At 40.0% G+C, this 17594-nt stretch overlaps 1 protein-coding gene across 2 annotated transcripts in view; it reads right to left on the bottom strand.

Annotated features, from left to right (window-relative positions):
- The window catches only part of RHEB (Ras homolog, mTORC1 binding), a 60733-nt gene that overhangs the window by 5952 nt on the left and 37187 nt on the right, over nt 1-17594 (bottom strand). Inside the window, exons 4-7 of one of the 2 annotated variants that reach the window (XM_073334630.2) lie at nt 13452-13534; nt 8859-8915; nt 8707-8754; nt 7928-8009 (exon numbers count right to left, since the gene is read on the bottom strand). In XM_073334630.2, the coding sequence (XP_073190731.1) occupies nt 7928-8009; nt 8707-8754; nt 8859-8915; nt 13452-13534 (270 nt within the window). The remainder of the gene's footprint in view (nt 1-7927; nt 8010-8706; nt 8755-8858; nt 8916-13451; nt 13535-17594) is intronic. The other variant, XM_073334631.2, reaches the window with a different exon arrangement.

Raw genomic sequence — 17594 nt, 5'->3', positions numbered from 1 at the left:
TGGAGTAACAGAACTGAAAGAAGAAGCTGCTGTAAGAGCCAGTGTGGAACAGCCTAAGACAACAGGATCCAAAAGACAGTTTAGAGTTATGATAATTCATGCACAAAGATAATGGCAGAGGCACCATCCTATGGCCTGGACTATGTGTGGGACAGCATACCTCCCTGGTGATAACTTGAAGGTGCAGGAACAAACAACATGATCTGAGAGCACTTCCTCAGGATCAAACAGAACAGACAGTTCCAGGGCTCCTCTCGGAGGACGTGGGATTTTCTCTGATAGGCTTGGAGAGCAAGAGCCTATCCCTTTGAGACAGAGAAGTTCTATCATTTAGGGCCTGTCTCACGGGAGTCCTGGCTTTCTAATATCTGCATTAGTCTACTCCGCTTTCAGAGGTTTTGCCAAGAGAAGATCTCCTCTGCAGGGTAGAGCAGCCAAGCTAACCTTTGATATCTGATCCCCTGGCCATTGCAGCCAAAGGGACATCCTAGCTGAGATGGAAGCACTCGTTCTTGAGGTGGTCGTGATGTTAAGTAGCATCTGCTATAAAACCACTCTAGACAGGGCAGTTTTTGAACCAGCTCTGTTCATCCCTGGTTTTGAATACCCTGGACAAGCTTTGGAGTCATGGCCCACCTTGATTATCATACACATTGTAAGGAGAGTGGTCACTTTAGATAAGCTATTACCAGCAGGAGAGTGGATTTGTGTGTGTGTGTGGGGGGGGGGGAGAGGTGGGTGAGAAAACCTGGATTTGTGCTGGAAATGGCCCACCTTGATTATCATACACATTGTAAGGAGAGTGATCACTTTAGATAAGCTATTACCAGGAGGAGAGTGGGGTGGGGGGAGGTATTTTTTCATGCTTTGTGTGTATAAAAAGATCTTCTACACTTTCCACAGCATGCATCCGATGAAGTGAGCTGAAGCTCACGAAAGCTTATGCTCAAATAAATTGGTTTGTCTCTAAGGTGCCACAAGTACTCCTTTTCTTTTTGCGAATACAGACTAACACGGCTGTTACTCTGAAACCTGTCAGAGAAATATGCAACATGTGACTTCTTGTGAAGAGTTGCCCGTCAACTCATATGCTCTTTTCAACACAGATTCAACATCTGTTGAGCATCTCTTTAAAAAGTTCCCATAACAAGTATTGCCATTCTCTTTTCCATTCAGGAGATTGTCACGTTTTCTTAATTTTTGGCAAGTATCCCAGGATCCCTTTGCATTGTATTACAAGATTTTTTGGGTATTTCCATTCTCTGGCCACCATGCCTAACGTGCAGATGGATGAGTAGTTGTTTCAGGGCCCTGTACGAACTCCATGGGAGGGGATCTATGGAAACTGGGTCAGCTGTGTCTTCCTTTTCCAGTAGAAGGATCAAAGCTCCTTCTGTACCTGGGGCTCATTTCTTTAGCTGTAGGAAGAACTTCGACTCCAGATTTATAGAATCTGGGTAGTCCTCTAAGCAAGATGCTAGCTTTCCTGCAAGCAGGAGGATAAAGAGAGGGTGGAGCATGGTCATAGTCCAGTCCCAATAGTCAGGGTGCTGGTATTATCATGGCCAGAAGACAGCAGCTGGAGAATTTATGAATCTAACCAGAGGGCAAGTGCTCAGAGACTTCTTGCTCCTAAAGGATGCTGGCCTTTGTCCACCCAAGACAGCAGCCACCACCTGGAGAATAACAAGCCTTGCTCCCAAGCTAGAGGAAGCCTCTGCCTTCTGAACTGGAGGGGGCTTTAAAGTCATGGAAGACAATCTTGGCTCCTCAAAGGGGGTCCCTATCCCAGAGGTTCCTTGGTGGCAGTGTGAAATCTCTCAGAAGAGGAGGAAGTGTCTCCAGAACCAGTAGGATGTTCCTGTCTTTGGTTCCTGTTGAAAGGGATGCTTCCCTGTCCTGCTCCCTGCCTGGTCTCTTCATTTAAGGGAAATCTCCTACCTTTCACCTTCCTTCCTGAAGAGCGTAAGTCACAAGATCCCCAGCAGCTGCCTGCAGTACCAAAGGTGGCTGTCCCAGCTTTGGCCTTTGGAGTACCTGAGCCCTGGACATGCTAGACAGAGTTATTCTCTGGCTGTAGCCAGAGGCAGCCACACAATAGCTGTGTCAGTCTTAGAAAGATTAGTGGAACCTGATCCTTCTCTGTGCAGTCTTTACTGGCTGGCAAAGGTACCGATCTCTCCGCTTCTTGAAAACTACTGGATTTACGAAACATTGTATAGAACAAGTGACCTCACCGACTTAGTTGTGTACTAGTGTGTGATAGTTAGTACAGCAATTTAATATGCTAGGTGTCATGAAAAAACTAACTTCTTTATAGAAAAAGCAGGCTACAGAACTACAGAGTGTCACTTCAGGTTTCAGAAAGTTATCAATAAATCCACAATATGAATTAGTGAGCCGTTACAAAGATGTATATTTAGCAATGGGAAAAAACTGAATGCCAGCTAGATTGTTTAACTAATAAAAGTTGACTGCACTTAAGTCAGATTTAGCTTAAAGAATTTGTTCTAGAGTGGAGCATTTGTGTACAGCTTGTCTTCTAAAACCACTTAGCTGCAAGTCTACTATTCACTGAAGGATTTTACAGGATGTTTACAACCTTCATATTTTTGCACTACTCCGGAACTAGACTGAAGAGTGGCATTAAACTTGCCAAAATCTGAACGAAGAATTCAAGTACTACAAAAATTAAATGGTGACTTCCTTTGGATCTGCAGAAGATTTTGTAAGATTTGTACTATCAATTTTCTTGACTGGTGTGGAGAAAATAAATAAGGAAGTGTTATTTACTCCTCATAACACAAGAACAAGGAGTCAGCAAATGAAATTAATAGGCAGCAGGTTTAAACAAAACAAAAGGAAGTATTTCTTCACACAACTCACAGTCAAACTGTGGAACTCATTGCCAGGGGATGTTGTGAAGGCCAAGACTATAACAAAATAGTACAACAAAATATATATATATATATAACAAAATATAACAAAAAAGGAACTAGATATGATTATGGAGGATAGGTCCATCAATGGCTATTAGCTAGGATGGGCAGGGATGGTGTCCCTAGCCTCTGTTTTCCAGGAGCTAGGAATGGGCAACAGGGGACGGATCACTTGATTACCTGTTCTGTTTATTCCCTCTGAAGCCCCAGGCATTGGCCACTATCGGAAGACGGGATACTGGGCCAGATGGACCTTTGGTCTGACCCAGTATGGCCGTTATGTTCTTTCGCCCTGCGGAAACTAGATTTTCTCGATTGTCCACTACCAGCAGCACAAGTTCTGGCAATTACATGTATGAAAGGATAAAAGAGGTATGATTTTACCAGGAGACAATGTTCCACCTTGCAGGATTGTCTGTCTGGTTGCACAAAGACCTTCAGGAAAGATACAGATTTGATTCCTAATTTTAGGTATAGAGAGGTGCTAGTGAACTTTCCACTAGCATAAGGGTCTGCTTGGAGCCTCCTTCTTCATCACAAACCAATCTGATACTGTTCCTCTGACCCCATCATGAGCCTGGATTCCATAAGGCAAAAGTTTCACTAGCAACATAGCTTGTTACAACCAAATTAAAAATGACATTTGAGTATGACAGCCTATTACTTCAAACCCACAGCCCGTTAAAGTGAACTAGGGAAGAGGTCAAAGAACATGACAGATTAAGCCCTATATACAGCCATGGGAACTGATTGCCCCACCACCCAATTTGCAATTACTCTGAAGATACCCTCAAAGATGCTTAGTTTTGCAGTTCTCAAACTGTATGTGTCTCCAGAGATAACATGCTTGTTAACAGCAAAAATGTTTTAAAATAAATAAATATATAGAGGTGAGAAATAACAGACTTCAACCCTATTGTACCTCTGCAAATGTGTGTACACAGAGTCAATCCTTTACCTCTCTCTAAAAGTGAGAAGTTTCAAAAAGTTTAGTGAATAGAAGATTGTTGGGGGCGGAATAGGTCTGGACAAGGAGAAGTCTGGAGATAAATGTGAGAAGGGAAGGACAGGAAGTAGAAACAAAAGTGAAACTGTTTGAGCAGCATATTCCAGAAGTCTTGAGGTCTTCCCGAGTGTAGCCTTCATTGATTTGAGCTCTACCATTCTCTCATTAGAAGGGAAAACCTATAATGGCAGCAGGCTGTAAAAGAGACCCAGTTTGGGAATAGGAACCATTCAAGAAATGTATGTTTGCTGATGATGTTTTAAAGAAAGTCACACCAGTGAACTGGTGGAAGTCACTTAAGCACTTGGATTCAGATATTGCTAAAGTGATAATCTCACTTAACAGCAGTACCTTCTTCTGCTGGTGTAGAAATAATATTTTCTTCCTTTGGACTAATTTATTCCAAATTGAGAAATCATTTGCGACCTGAAAAAAGCAGGAAAGCTTGTTTTTCTTTTCCAGATTATGAACAAATAGGAAAATGAAGGTGACTGAGTTAGCTGCAAAAGCCAATATTTTAAGTTTCTCATGTTGACCTGGCTGACAGTCTGTTTAATTTAAAAAAAAAAAAAAAAATTCATTTAATGATTTTAGTTAAATAATTTTAACAAAACAAACCTGATTTTAAAAAACATGAATGTTTACATTCAAAAATTCATATGCTTGTTTTGTTAAAATATTAGATGTTTGCTGTTGAAGAAAAAAATCCAGAATACATAACGTCGTTGTTTTAGTTAAAACAAACAATTTAAATGTCTGGTGATGTTCTACTCCTAATATAGCATGGCAAGAAAATCCTCCAAATATTAATGATTAATCTGTTGAATTGGAGATAGTTCACTTCTCAATGACTTCATAAATATCCGCTTCAATTACCTTTGGTAAATGAAATAACCAAACAATCATTCATTTTCTGATATAACTGTAAAACTAATCTGAAAAGTTTTCAAAGTAAAATCACTTTAAAAATGTACAAAAAGAAAAGGAGTACTTGTGGCACCTTAAAGACTAATAAATTTATTTGAGCATAAGCTTTCGTGAGCTACAGCTCACTTCATCGGATGCATTCAGATGAAGTGAGCAGTAGCTCACGAAAGCTTATGCTCAAATAAACTGGTTAGTCTCTAAGGTGCCACAAGTACTCCTTTTCTTTTTGCAAATACAGACTAACACGGCTGCTACTCTGAAACCTTTAAAAATGTACAGAATGTACCTTCTAAAAATGAAACCTAACATCTCCGAGTTGTGAAGAATATGTATTAAGGTTATAACAACCAACAAGAATGCACTTTTATGTAGAAATCCATGATTAATAGAGTCTTCTTGACTAGTGATTTAAATCATGATTAAATCAATTTGATTTCAATCAAATCCACCCTGTGATATTTAACAACAAAAAAGGGGAAAGGAACTCAAGATAGAATAGGGAAAGAACAGGTTAGAGAATATTTAGGTAAGTTAGATGTATTCCAAGTTGATTGCGGCTGATTAATTTAATCTCAGGTACTTAAGGAACTAGCTGAAGCAATCTTGGAACCATTAGCAATTATCTTTGAGAACTCCTGGAGGATGGGGGAGGTCCCTAAGGACTGGAGAAGGATAAACATAGTAACCATCTTCAAAAATGGGAACAAAGACTGGGGAATTATAGACCAGTTAGCCTAACTTCAATACCTGGAAAGATACTGGAACAAATTATTCAACAATCAATTTGTAAGCACCTAGAGGAATAGCTAGCATGGATTTTGACTGGCCTGGTGGGTTGCGGGAAACAACAGTCATGATTTTTGGCTTTATATAAGGCTTTTGACACAATCCCATATGATATTCTCACAATGAAATTCGGGAAATGTGGGCTACATAAAATTACTATACGGTGGGTGCACTACTGGCTGAAAAACCATACTCAGTAATAATCAGTGGCTCCTTATCGAGCTGGGAGGGCATATCTAGTGGAGGTTCCAAAGGTCCGTCACTACTGAATATTTTCATTAATGACTTGGATAATTGAGTGGAGAGTAGACTTAAAGTTTGGATGACACCAAGCTGTGAGAGGTTGTAAGCTCTTTGGAGGACAGGATCAGAATTCAAAACAACCTTGACAAGTAAGTGAATTGGTCTGAAGTCAGCAAGAGGCAATTCAATAAAGACATGAGCAAAATACTACATTCAGGAAGGAAAAAAAGTCAAATGAACTACAAAATGGGGGCAGTACTGCTGAAAAGGATCTAGGGATTACAGTGGATAACAAAATCTGAATCAAGGTAATGTAGTTTAAAAAAAAAGGCTGATATATTCTGGGGGTGTATTAATAGAAGTATCATATGTAGGACAAGGGAGATAATGGTCACTGGTGAGCCCTTAGCTGGAGTACAGTGTCCAGGTCTGGGTGCCACCCTTCAAGAAAGATGTCGAGAAACTGAGGAGAGCACAAAAATGATAAAATGTTTAGAAAACCTGACCTATGAAGAAAGATTAAACACTTACCCAGTTTTTTATCTTAAGACAAAAGACTGGCAGGGAGGGGACCTCATAAATCTTCAAACATCTTAAGGGCTGTTATAAAGAGGACAGTAATCAACTGGTTTCCAGGTCTATTCAAGGTAGGACAAGTGATGGGCTTGATCTGCAGCAAAGGAGAGGTAGCTCAGGGGCTCTCAACTTTTTTCTTTCTGAGGTTCCCCCCCCACAACATGCTATAAACACTCCATGGCCCAGCTGTACCACGACAACTGTTTTTCTGTATATAAAAGCCAGGGCTGGCATTGGGGGTAGCAAGCAGGGAATTCCCTGGGGCTCCACAACAAAGGGGACCCCACAAAGCTAAGTTGCTCAGGATCTGGACCCAGGTGGTGTGGCTCTGTATCCCGGGCTGCAGTTCTGTATGCTGAGCTTCGGCTTTCTGCTCTTGCCTGTAGTGAGTCTAATGCTGGCCATGCTTGGTGGCCCCCCTGAAACCTGCTGATGGCCCCCCAGGAGGCCCTGGACCCCTGGTTGAGAACCACTGATGTAGGTTATATATTAGGAAAAGCTTTCTAACTATAAGGGTAGTTAAATTCTGGAATAGGCTTCCAAGAGAGCTTCTGGAATCCCTATCATTCAAGGTTTTAAAGAACAGGTTGGACAAACACCGGTCAGGGATGGTCTAGGTTTACTTGGTCCTGTTTCAGTGCAGGGGGATGGACTTGACCTCTCAATGCCCTTTCCAGCTGTACATTTCTATGAAATACTGGAACATATTCAGGGGTAAATGAGGAAGCTATTACACCAAAGATTAGTGTTAGGTTAAAATGAAATTAAATCTGCTAGTTTTGTCACCATTTAGAAATAACAATGGTAACATTTACAATGTTTCCTGGTTATATTTGGTCAGATTGTGGCCATCCATCCATTAACACAACCCACATCACTACAAGATTTGAGACCCTCCCCAGTATTTATGATTGTGAGGCAGAGAAACATTACATTACTCCTATTTCAGAGGGAATGGAAGCACACTGGCAGAGCCTGGAAAAGAACCCAAATCTAAGGGCTGGCTAGTGCCTTACTCACAATACTATCCTTTCAGCGGTATGTTCCTGCTAAGGATACAGCAATTAATTCTCTATTTTTGAAGGTACCGATACAGATCAAGCCATTACCACTTCAACTTAGGGAAGAGAGTTTACACTGAATCTAACTCTTTCCACTTTAGCACCAGAACCAAACACACATATAATTAAGTTACACCTTTAGTCACATATTTCTCCTTTCAACAACCTTACTTTATCTTCAGTTCTCAATGAAATATTTGGACAAGCTTGCACACATGGACTTCACTGCAAGTAATCATTTCACTTTCTATTGCCAATACACAGCTATACAGCATATAGTAGTTTTCTTCCCATTGTGATGAGGCACATGTGGAGACATTTAAAGATCCTTTGATACCAAATCCCACTATTTAAACTGCAGCGTATCAAAGTGGATGTTAATTGGTTACCTGATTTTCTTTAGCAGAGGATTCCAAGAAAGCTGCATTCCAGGATTCTGCTAAAGCTTTCCCTTCTTCATAACTGATCACCCTGACCAAACAGAAAACAGTATAAATTATTACAGCAAAGAAAATGTTTGATGGCTTATGGAGAAGTTAGAGAAGGGAGCTGTAGCTCATGAAAGTTTATGCTCTAATAAATTTATTAGTCTCTAAGGTGCCACAAGTACTCCTTTTCTTTTTATGGATACAGACTAACACGGCTGCTACTCTGAAACCAGCATTTGCCATGCAACTGCAGTTACTTCCTTGCAGTACTTCATGCTCTATGAAGTATTAAACTGCTTTGCATGCAGTAAAAACATGTTCAAGTAAAATTTGGGTCTTGCAATACTTACTTTCCATTTTTACGATATTTTAGAATAACTCCATTTTATATAGTGCTTTAAAGTTATTGTCACAACATTCCTATGAAGTAAACATGCAACTACTCCATTTTGTAGATGAAAGAGAGGTTAAGTGACTTGCCCCAAAGCGAGAGTCAGGATTAGAATTCAGTAGCTCCTAGCTCTCACTTCCATATTCAAGTCCACAGTATCTTAGTTATGATAACTTAGTTTAATTTAGAATTAGGTTAGCTTATGCTAACTTTTTAGCTATGGAAAATTACATACCTATAATTTAGTTCCTAAGAAGAAAATTGCATTGAAATTGTTACAAGTGATGTTGCAATGGAGAACTGTTATGGTATCTTAAATTTTTCAGAAAAAAATATTGTATTTACATACCGTTCCATATGCAGGTCTTTTTTATTTCCAACCAGCATAATGGGTATTCTGTGAAAAAAAGTGAACCACTTTTAGAACAGCTGTTATAGCATACTGAACAAAGTACTAGTAATATACCTGCAATGAAATGAGATGAAAGTGTTACTACTTACTGGACTTTTCCCACCATATCCAATAACTTGCCATGGATAACTTTAATCACTTCAAAACTGCAAAATAAAGGGATGAAATCACACATGCACTCTGATGTTTAGCCTTAATACCCAATACACAAGCAATTAATTCCACCTGTAGACTGTGTGTTTAAGCTTTATTCTCACTTTAGCTATAAAACTGAGATGCTCTAAATGTGTTACTGATTCCTGTACAAAAAGACAAATTGGGCCAGAACTCCATAACACACAAGTTCATCTAACAATATTCTTACACAGGCCAAGATAATCCTGTCTAATATACTTGTTTTTCCTTTAGATAAAGGGCACTGCAAGTGTATGAATCAAGACTGAGAAAGACATGCCTTAAGCATTATTTGGATGTTTGATGAATCTGCTTGGAGTGTAGGTACACTTTAGGCAGAATGTGTAATAAGATTTAGCTGCACAATGCAGGAAGTCTGGGTAACCAGGTTAAATTAAAAGTACAGCTTCAAAACCAAACAAGCACTAAGAAGGAAGGTGCAGCAGAAATACTAAGCATGTAGTGCTTTGCTGAAATTCATAGTACTTTCCATTTTAAATTGGGACAACACTCAATTTCAAAATTAAAATAGAATCCAAGTGATTTCATTCAGAATTTATGCACTTGAAAATGAAGAAAAAGCCTGAACTGTGACTTTCCAAGTCAAGAGAAGCACAAACTGAGCTGTCAGGTTGTATGAGAAACATTGCTTGTTCAGATACTACAATTATGGGTGCTAATACAAAGTCTGTACACAAAGACTTGAGTTACTAAGGTCAGAAGCAATATTGTGAGGTGCCAGGAAGCCTCACACCCAGCTAACTTAATGGATATTTAGTACCATGCAGAATAAGCAAGTCGTAAACAAATGAAGCCAGTGATGTGCAATGGCAACCATTTTATTACATTTGGAGTAACTGAGCTATGAGGGAGTTTGACAGACAACTTTGATCAATTATAACAGGGATTTCATGTATAAACCTGGACTGGACACAAATATTGCAATTAAAAATTATTTGTAGGGTAAGGTAGGTAGGTTCTGACTTTCAAAACGTTATTGCCATAAGTAGTGTGCTCATTTACGTGGCATTTTAATCAGAACTCAAATTCCAAGGGCCTGATTCTTCAAGCACAGCTTTGCATTAAATACGTGCCACAAAGATAGATGCCTTTAATACCTCCCTGTACAAGACTGGTCTAATCTGCATGAGGAAACCAGCCTGGTGTCAAACTAGTCAAGAATCAGGGTCCACAAAAGTAGCCTAAAGCCATCTTTGCCTCTTTCCCCCCACAACAGCTGACCACAAGCAGACTATAGAATCTGGCCCACAGTTAGGTATGCACTCTCCTGCCTAAATCAGTTGCCTGTAGACATTTGGGAAGGAGATTGCAAGAGACAATGAAAACACAAAAAACATGGAAGTACACCGAGACAGTGAACTCTAATGATTGTTATAATGGACCAAACAATTGCCAATAAACCCAAAACAGAACGGGGGAAGTATCAGTGGACCAGGTAGCATTACACTGACGTTTCACATCACTTCATCTTTACTACCTTATGAACAGATTTCCTACATTAGCAAGTGGAATTAACGAAGTTCCAAATTAAAAAACAAGGTAACTGTAGGGCCACAATTTATTCTCTGCAGGCTGACAGTAACTGAGGATTCATTAAGGAGGTACACAGTGGATTACAATGCATGTTATTGCTCACTAGAAATGGAACCTACTTTGTGATACAAATTAGGAATTTAATTAGGTAAACCAGAATGAGAAACCTTCAATAACCTTGATTGTGAGCAAATTTAAGACTAGTTTAGAGAAGTAGGGCATTGTTTGCTTCTTTAGGAGCATTTTTATGAATTCCCATTTGACAAACACTGCACTTGAATCACTCAATATAGAAGAGAAAGTGGAAAGTAACAAGTACTCAAAAATAACAAGTACCCTACAGTATCAGTACTCAAATGTTCAGTTCCTATCTCAATATATAGCCAGTGACCTAGCTATATGAACCAAGAACAAACAACTTGTGTCAGACTGGAGTAGCAACCAACAAGCAAGCAGAAGACAAATCAAAGCCTCTTTGGCTTTCCAGAGTACTTAGGCAATCAGAGAGTGGTGTTACATGATATGTTCTACTGTTTAGAGTGTCTGGATGCAGGACAGAACAGGATATGACACCTTACACTTCAAGTAGATTTCTACTTTTTAAGAACCACGCAGTAAAATAAAAAGCCATTTAAAAAACAAAACAAAACAAAAAACCACTAGAAAAGAACATGTAGGTATAGACCCAGGGCAGTCTGAATACATTCTGGAGTTCTTTGCTAAGCTTACACTAGAATTTGACTCTTCCACAGTGGCATCTCAACAGCTGTCAGGCAGGACAAAGTTCTATTTTTCATCTGACTGCTTGACTTTGCAGCACTACATAATAGAGAACTGGAGCCAGAGTTAAAGAATTAAATCCTCTAGATATTACAGATCAGGTATAGGACAATCAGTGGAAGCTTCCAGGTCATCAAAGTGCCTCAACTCTGGTTGAAAGGTAGTAACTCTAGCAGCAGAGACTCAGTTCTATTGCTACTCTATCCATGTCTCTAGGTGAAACTACAAATAAGGGAACTTCACATCTTCAGTACACTGTCGCAGATGCAGGCAATTGTCCCTTTGAGTGGGCTGAGATTGAGACAACCAACTCATTTTACTTAGGACCATGCTGCTAGCCAAGCCCCGATCTGAACTAGTGACCAAGATGATGGGAGACTCCATGTCCCATAAATCCCCAGGCTTTCAAACATTGTCTTAAAATTAAGCCAGAGTGCCTCCCCCAGGAGGAGAGAATGCTATCACCAAGTTTGTGTTGTTTGACAGTTTGTACATGGGGGTGCTTTATAATTATTTCACAGTCTTAAGACTCAAGTCTCATCTTCATCACCTGTTACTTTGAACAATCCTTTAAATAGCGACAGAAGCACCTGTCTAAAACATATGCTCCCATTAGCATTATTCCTCAATACTACAGAATGTTAATTTGTTTCACTGAGTAGATCTGACGAAGCTACTCTGCATATACTTTATGCATTAAGGTAATTTGCAACCATAAGAGTATTTGAGCAGCCCAGTAGAGTTCAGATTAGGACAAACATACTAGACACTCCAGTACCTGTCAAGAATACAAGCAACTGTGTTCTTTCAAAGTGTCCCTATGTGCTGAACAGGAAGAGAGGTCGCTCAGTACCTTCTGTTTTTAAAAAAAACTTGAAGGTTCTTAGATTTTACTTATTTAGCAGCTTACATAAGGCAGCTACTATTTTTAAAGTGCTAACTCTTTCTCTTCTACTGATATGCAGATGCTGTACAAGGTAACTTTAAAAAGAAATCCTGCCACTAAAACCCACCAAATTTATAGAAACAAGAATGTAGGGGTCCAAAAAAGGAAGGAGATTAATAGAATATGGTGCCAATGACTGTACAAAAACCTAATAAAGAGGTTAATGTGCTTCTTACCAGTAAAGAGATTACCTAGAAGAAAGCTGGGCCTCAAGGCAGAAAGGATCTTAATTCAAACTCTGAAAGCTGAATAGCTATTCTGAGAAGCTATTTTACAGTAAGACATGTCCTTCAATAGTGCAAATAAAGCAGCTTACAAGCCAAATTCATATACACTGTCAATTGCCTGGCAGCTCATAGCACTGAGCTTCCTTACTGAACAGGCAATTTCTACCAGTCAACTGGACAGGTGGGCAAGGCAGAGGGGGAGAGAAAAAAACAACAAAACACAAAAAAACGACCAAGAAGAATCAGCTCTATTTGAGAGCACAGCTACAGCTACTCTACAGAGCTTACAGCAGAGCAACTACACCAGTGCAGCTGCGTCACTGTCGCGGACACTTGAAGCAGACAGGAGAGTGCTCTCCTGTTGGCTTACTTACTCCAGCCCCTGCAAGCAGTGATAACTATGTCGGCAGGAGCTCTCCACCAACATAGTGCTGTCAACACCAGTGTTTATGTTGGTGTAACTTACATTGCTTGGGGGATGGGGGAAGATTTATTCACCCCAGTGCATGACATAAGCGATGCCAAAATAAGCTGTAGTGTAGACACAGCCTAAATTCATACAGCAAAGAGGAAAGAGAACCAACAATATGGTTCTTATGTTCACATGAGTTCTGACCCAAGGAGAAAAGTCAGAAAACATGCAGTGCCCCTAGCATTCTAGGTCATGTTTCAATTTATGCCTCTTTGTACTCACATACCACAATGAGGAGCACTAGGAAGACTTAAGCTTGATCATCTTTTTACTCAAAGCTCATAACCAATACACTTGAATCTGGATTCTATCTTTACTTGTAGTTTGCAAGCTGCTTAGGTACAGTAAAGATATTTTCAAAATGCTATTGGGAGGAGAATTGTTATTCCCATTTTACAGATGGGAAATGGAGCCAGATATTCAGGAATTGTCTGAGGGCATACAGGGAGTCTGTGGCAGAGCCAGGGATTGAAGCCACATGAGTCTCATAAGCTTACTCATAAGAATACACACAAAGAAGAACTATTACCTTTTTATTGATGTGACTGAATAAACGAGAATGTAGCCATTAATGTCTATGGAGTATGTCTGAGGAAATATGGAGTATTCATCCTGTGGAAGGAAAATGGTATTTTTAAAAACAGTTACTGCCACAAGGGTGAGAAACTTAGTGACAGTAGATCACCAGCAGTTTTAAACACTGACCATATTTTAAGACATAATTGCAAAAACACCATTTGCAAAGATTTAAAACAATGTCAATACAGGTGAATCAGACTCCATGGCAGGCCTCTTGGTGGAGGCTGCATGTTCCTTAAGGATTACATATGGACATTTGGAAAAAGTCAAGGAAGCTGGGGATAAGAAGCTGTAGATTCCCCCCCACTCCCATATATACACTAAACAAAAAGGATTTCACAATTTCCCACAAAATAAAATTAAGAAGAGCGTTTCGGGTTGAAATGTTTTGTTTCAATTTTGATATTTTCTAATACTGTAAAATAAAATTCAAAACAAATCAAAACATTCTACTCCAAAAAGTTTCAAAATGGAATGTTTTGATATCAAAATGCTTAGTTTTAGGTCTTTCCTCTACCTCCACTCAACATTTCTTAAAAATAGAAGTGGTCAAAGTTTTTCCAAGATGTCTAAATTCTATATAGATGTTGTTCTGATGGTAGATTTAAAGTTTAGTTTGAGATCACTTCATCTCGTCAGTCAATCCAATTTGCTCAGACTGTTCACTTCCACAAGTCAGCCTATATGACGCAGGAGAACCTTCCTTCCCCCTTTCCTAATGGGCAAGTGGGAAAGGACCCTTTATCTAGTCCTCCCCCACCTTCACAACTTTTTAGCAAGGTGAAGCTAGACAGAACTTGTCTTCGCTTGTGCCTCATATTCAGCTCTAATGTGCGGCAAAGCCCCCACCACTGCTCGAATATCAGATAAGCATGCAGCTTGGTTACTGACTGTAAAGTAAATGGCTTGGATTACTTCTATAGTAAGTGCAAGAAAGATGGTGGATGTGCAAAGCATTAGACTGTACTTGGCATTCCACAGGATTTCTATCAATTGGAATAGCTTTGGTAACAATTATCACCATCTGCCCCACAATCTCTAGTACCTTTTAACCAAGGCTCTTGTTTTCACAGTACTCCCACCATCAACCCATCACTTCACTCCCTCCAGCTTTACAAGTTTCAGTACCAAATCCTGTGCTGTACGGAGATAGTTGTTATCTCAACCCTTTCTAATCCACACTTTCACAACTGTCTGCTTGGCTGTTATCTGCTTGTGAGAGATGCTTTTTGGAATTATACAGTTAACATTTAAGAAGTTTGCCAACTAACAGCATAACGCAGCCCAGTAATTACTTTTGGTGTAAAGTGGTGTGTGTGAATCTGCAGTTATTACTATAATCTTTGCTACGTTGTATGTATCCATCTAAGCAGCCCCCATGGTCTATTGGGCAAGTAAACACAACTGAGCAAAGCTTGTGCTAATGCATTTACAGTGCTTTTCAACATCTACTCACAAGATCTCCCCCCTCCAACCCACTGAAGCCAACAAAGAAAACTCAAAGAAAATCCATGGGAAAGAAAGGTTTAAAAATAACCACTGGTGAGACAATGCTATTTTAATTAAGAATTAGTTTCAACTGTGTGATACTGAGATTGAACCTCAACCCTGAGAATGAACTCTGTTTAAGGTTGTGTTGGCTGGGGAATTGGTTGAGTTATGGTATTCTTTTTAGACTGAATTAGTGTTCTTGGGAAGGCGGGTTCTGATTTCTACAATTGCAATTTGCAAGAGAAGGAAAGGTAGCTACCCAGCTCCTGACACAAAATGACCAAAAATCATGATGTTTGGTCCACTAGCCTGCAATATACCGTTCAACACCACTCAAAAGACAGCAAGGTATGGGGAAGCGCCATTTGGCCAGCATAGCAAATGAGAAACTCAAAAATATTAGCACCAAAAGAAATAGTTACTTTCCTTGTGCAGCTTTCAGAGTAACAGCCGTGTTAGTCTGTATTCGCAAATAGAAAAGGAGTACTTGTGGCACCTTAGAGACTAACCAATTTATTTGAGCATATTATTTTCCACAGTATGCATCCGACGAAGTGAGGTGTAGCTCACGAAAGCTCATGCTCAAATAAATTGGTTAGTCTCTAAGGTGCCACAAGTACTCCTGTTCTTTTTTCCTTGTGCAGTAACTGTGGTTCTTTGAGATGTGTCCCCCTATGGGTGCTACACTCTAGGTGCACTAACACTCCCTGTGCCTTTGATTGGAGATTTCTCATAGCAGTGTCTGTTTGGCCCACATGTGTATGTCAGTCAGTCTCATGCCCAGAGCTGTTATGCAGCTCTGTGTGGGAAAAACTGCCCTCAGATCCTTCTCTACCACAAAGTCCCATGGCAGAGAACTGTGAAGCAGAGGGAAAGGACAGGCAGAGGAGCATTTATAGGGACACACACCTTAAAGAACCACAGTTACTGCACAGGGTGAGTAACTATTTCTTCTTCCAGTAGTGTCCCTATCGGTGCTCCACCCAAGGTGGCTACCGAGCACTGCCCTCTAAGATGGAGGGGGCTTCGGAGTCAAGTCCAGTAGAAGGGAAAGAATAGTTGATCCAAACACAGTATCAGAGGCAGAGTCATGAGTTTTTGCATAGTGTTTGGTGAATGTATATATAGAATCATGAGTTGTAGGACTGGAAGGGACCTTGAAAAGTCTTTTAGTCCAGTCCCCTGCACTCAAGGCAGGACTAAGCATTATCTAGACCAGAGGTTCTCTACCTATTTACCATTGTGGGCCACATATGCAGTTCTCCATGTGTTATGTGGGCTGCATCCACATAATATACATACCTGTATGGCCCTGAAGGTACCACATGGGCTGCAGCTGTGTGCTGATTGGGCTGCAAGTAGCTCACGGGTTGAGAACCACTGATCTAGACCATTCCTGAGAGGAGTTCATCATTGGAGATTTTAAAGAGCAGGTTAGACAGAGATTCTACAACCTCCCTAGGCAATTTATCCTAGTGCTTAACCACTCTGACAGTTAGGAAGTTTTTCCTAATGTCCAACCTAAACCTCCCTTGCTGCAATTTAAGCTCACTGCTTCTTATCCTATCCTCAGAGGTTAACAATAATAATTATTCTTCCTCCTCCTTGTAACAACCTTTTATGTACTTAAAAAGGTATGTCCCCTTTCAGTCTTCTCTTTTCTAGACTAAACAAACCCAATTTTTTCAATCTTCCCTCATGTGTCATGTTTTCTAGACTTTCAATCATTTTTGTTGCTCTTCTCTGGACTTTCTCCAATTTGTCCACATCTTTCCTAAAATATGGCACCCAGAACTGGACACAATACTCCAGTTGAGACCTAATCAGCACATAGCAGAAGAATTACTTTGTGTTTACTTACAACACTCCTGCTAATACATCCCAGAATGAAGTTTGCTTTTTTTGCAACAGCATTACACTGCTGACTCATATTTAGCTTCTGATCCACTATGACCCCCAGATGCCTTTCCGTAGTACTCCTTCCTAGGCAGTCATTTCCCATTTTGTGTGTGTGTGCAACTGATTGTTCCTTCCTAAGTGGAAAACTTTGCATTTGTCCTTATTGATTTTCATCCTATTTACTTCAGACCATTTCTCCAGGTTGTCCAGATCATTTTGAATTTTAATCCTACCCTCCAAAGCACTTGCAAACATGTCCAGCTTGGCATTGTCCGGAAATTTTATAAGTACACTCTCTTTGCCATTATCTAAACCATTGATGATAATATTGAACAGAATCTGATCCAGAACTGATCCCTGCAGGACCCCACTTGATATGCTCTTCCAGCTGGACTATGAACTATATAACTGGTAACTATTCTCTGGGAACAGTTTTCCCAACCAATTATGCACTCAACTTTAGTAGCTCCATCTAGGTTGCATTTCCCTAGTTTATGAATATAGATGCCCAAGTAGCAGCTTTACAGATTTCAATAAACAGCATATTTTTGAGAAAGGCCATTGAAGTGGCAATAAACCCTTGCAGAATGGATGCTTATAACCAAAGGTAGTTGAATGTTGCAAGACTGGTAACAAGAGCTAATGCAGCCTGATAGCCATTTGGGAAACCTCTGGTGACAGACGGCTGACTCTTTTGACCTAT

The sequence above is a fragment of the Lepidochelys kempii genome, chromosome 2, assembly GCF_965140285.1.
Source record: "Lepidochelys kempii isolate rLepKem1 chromosome 2, rLepKem1.hap1, whole genome shotgun sequence".
In the NCBI taxonomy this organism is placed as follows: domain Eukaryota; kingdom Metazoa; phylum Chordata; order Testudines; family Cheloniidae; genus Lepidochelys; species Lepidochelys kempii.
The sequence above is the reverse complement of the archived record's forward strand: the minus strand, read 5'-3'. Positions and strand labels throughout refer to the sequence as shown.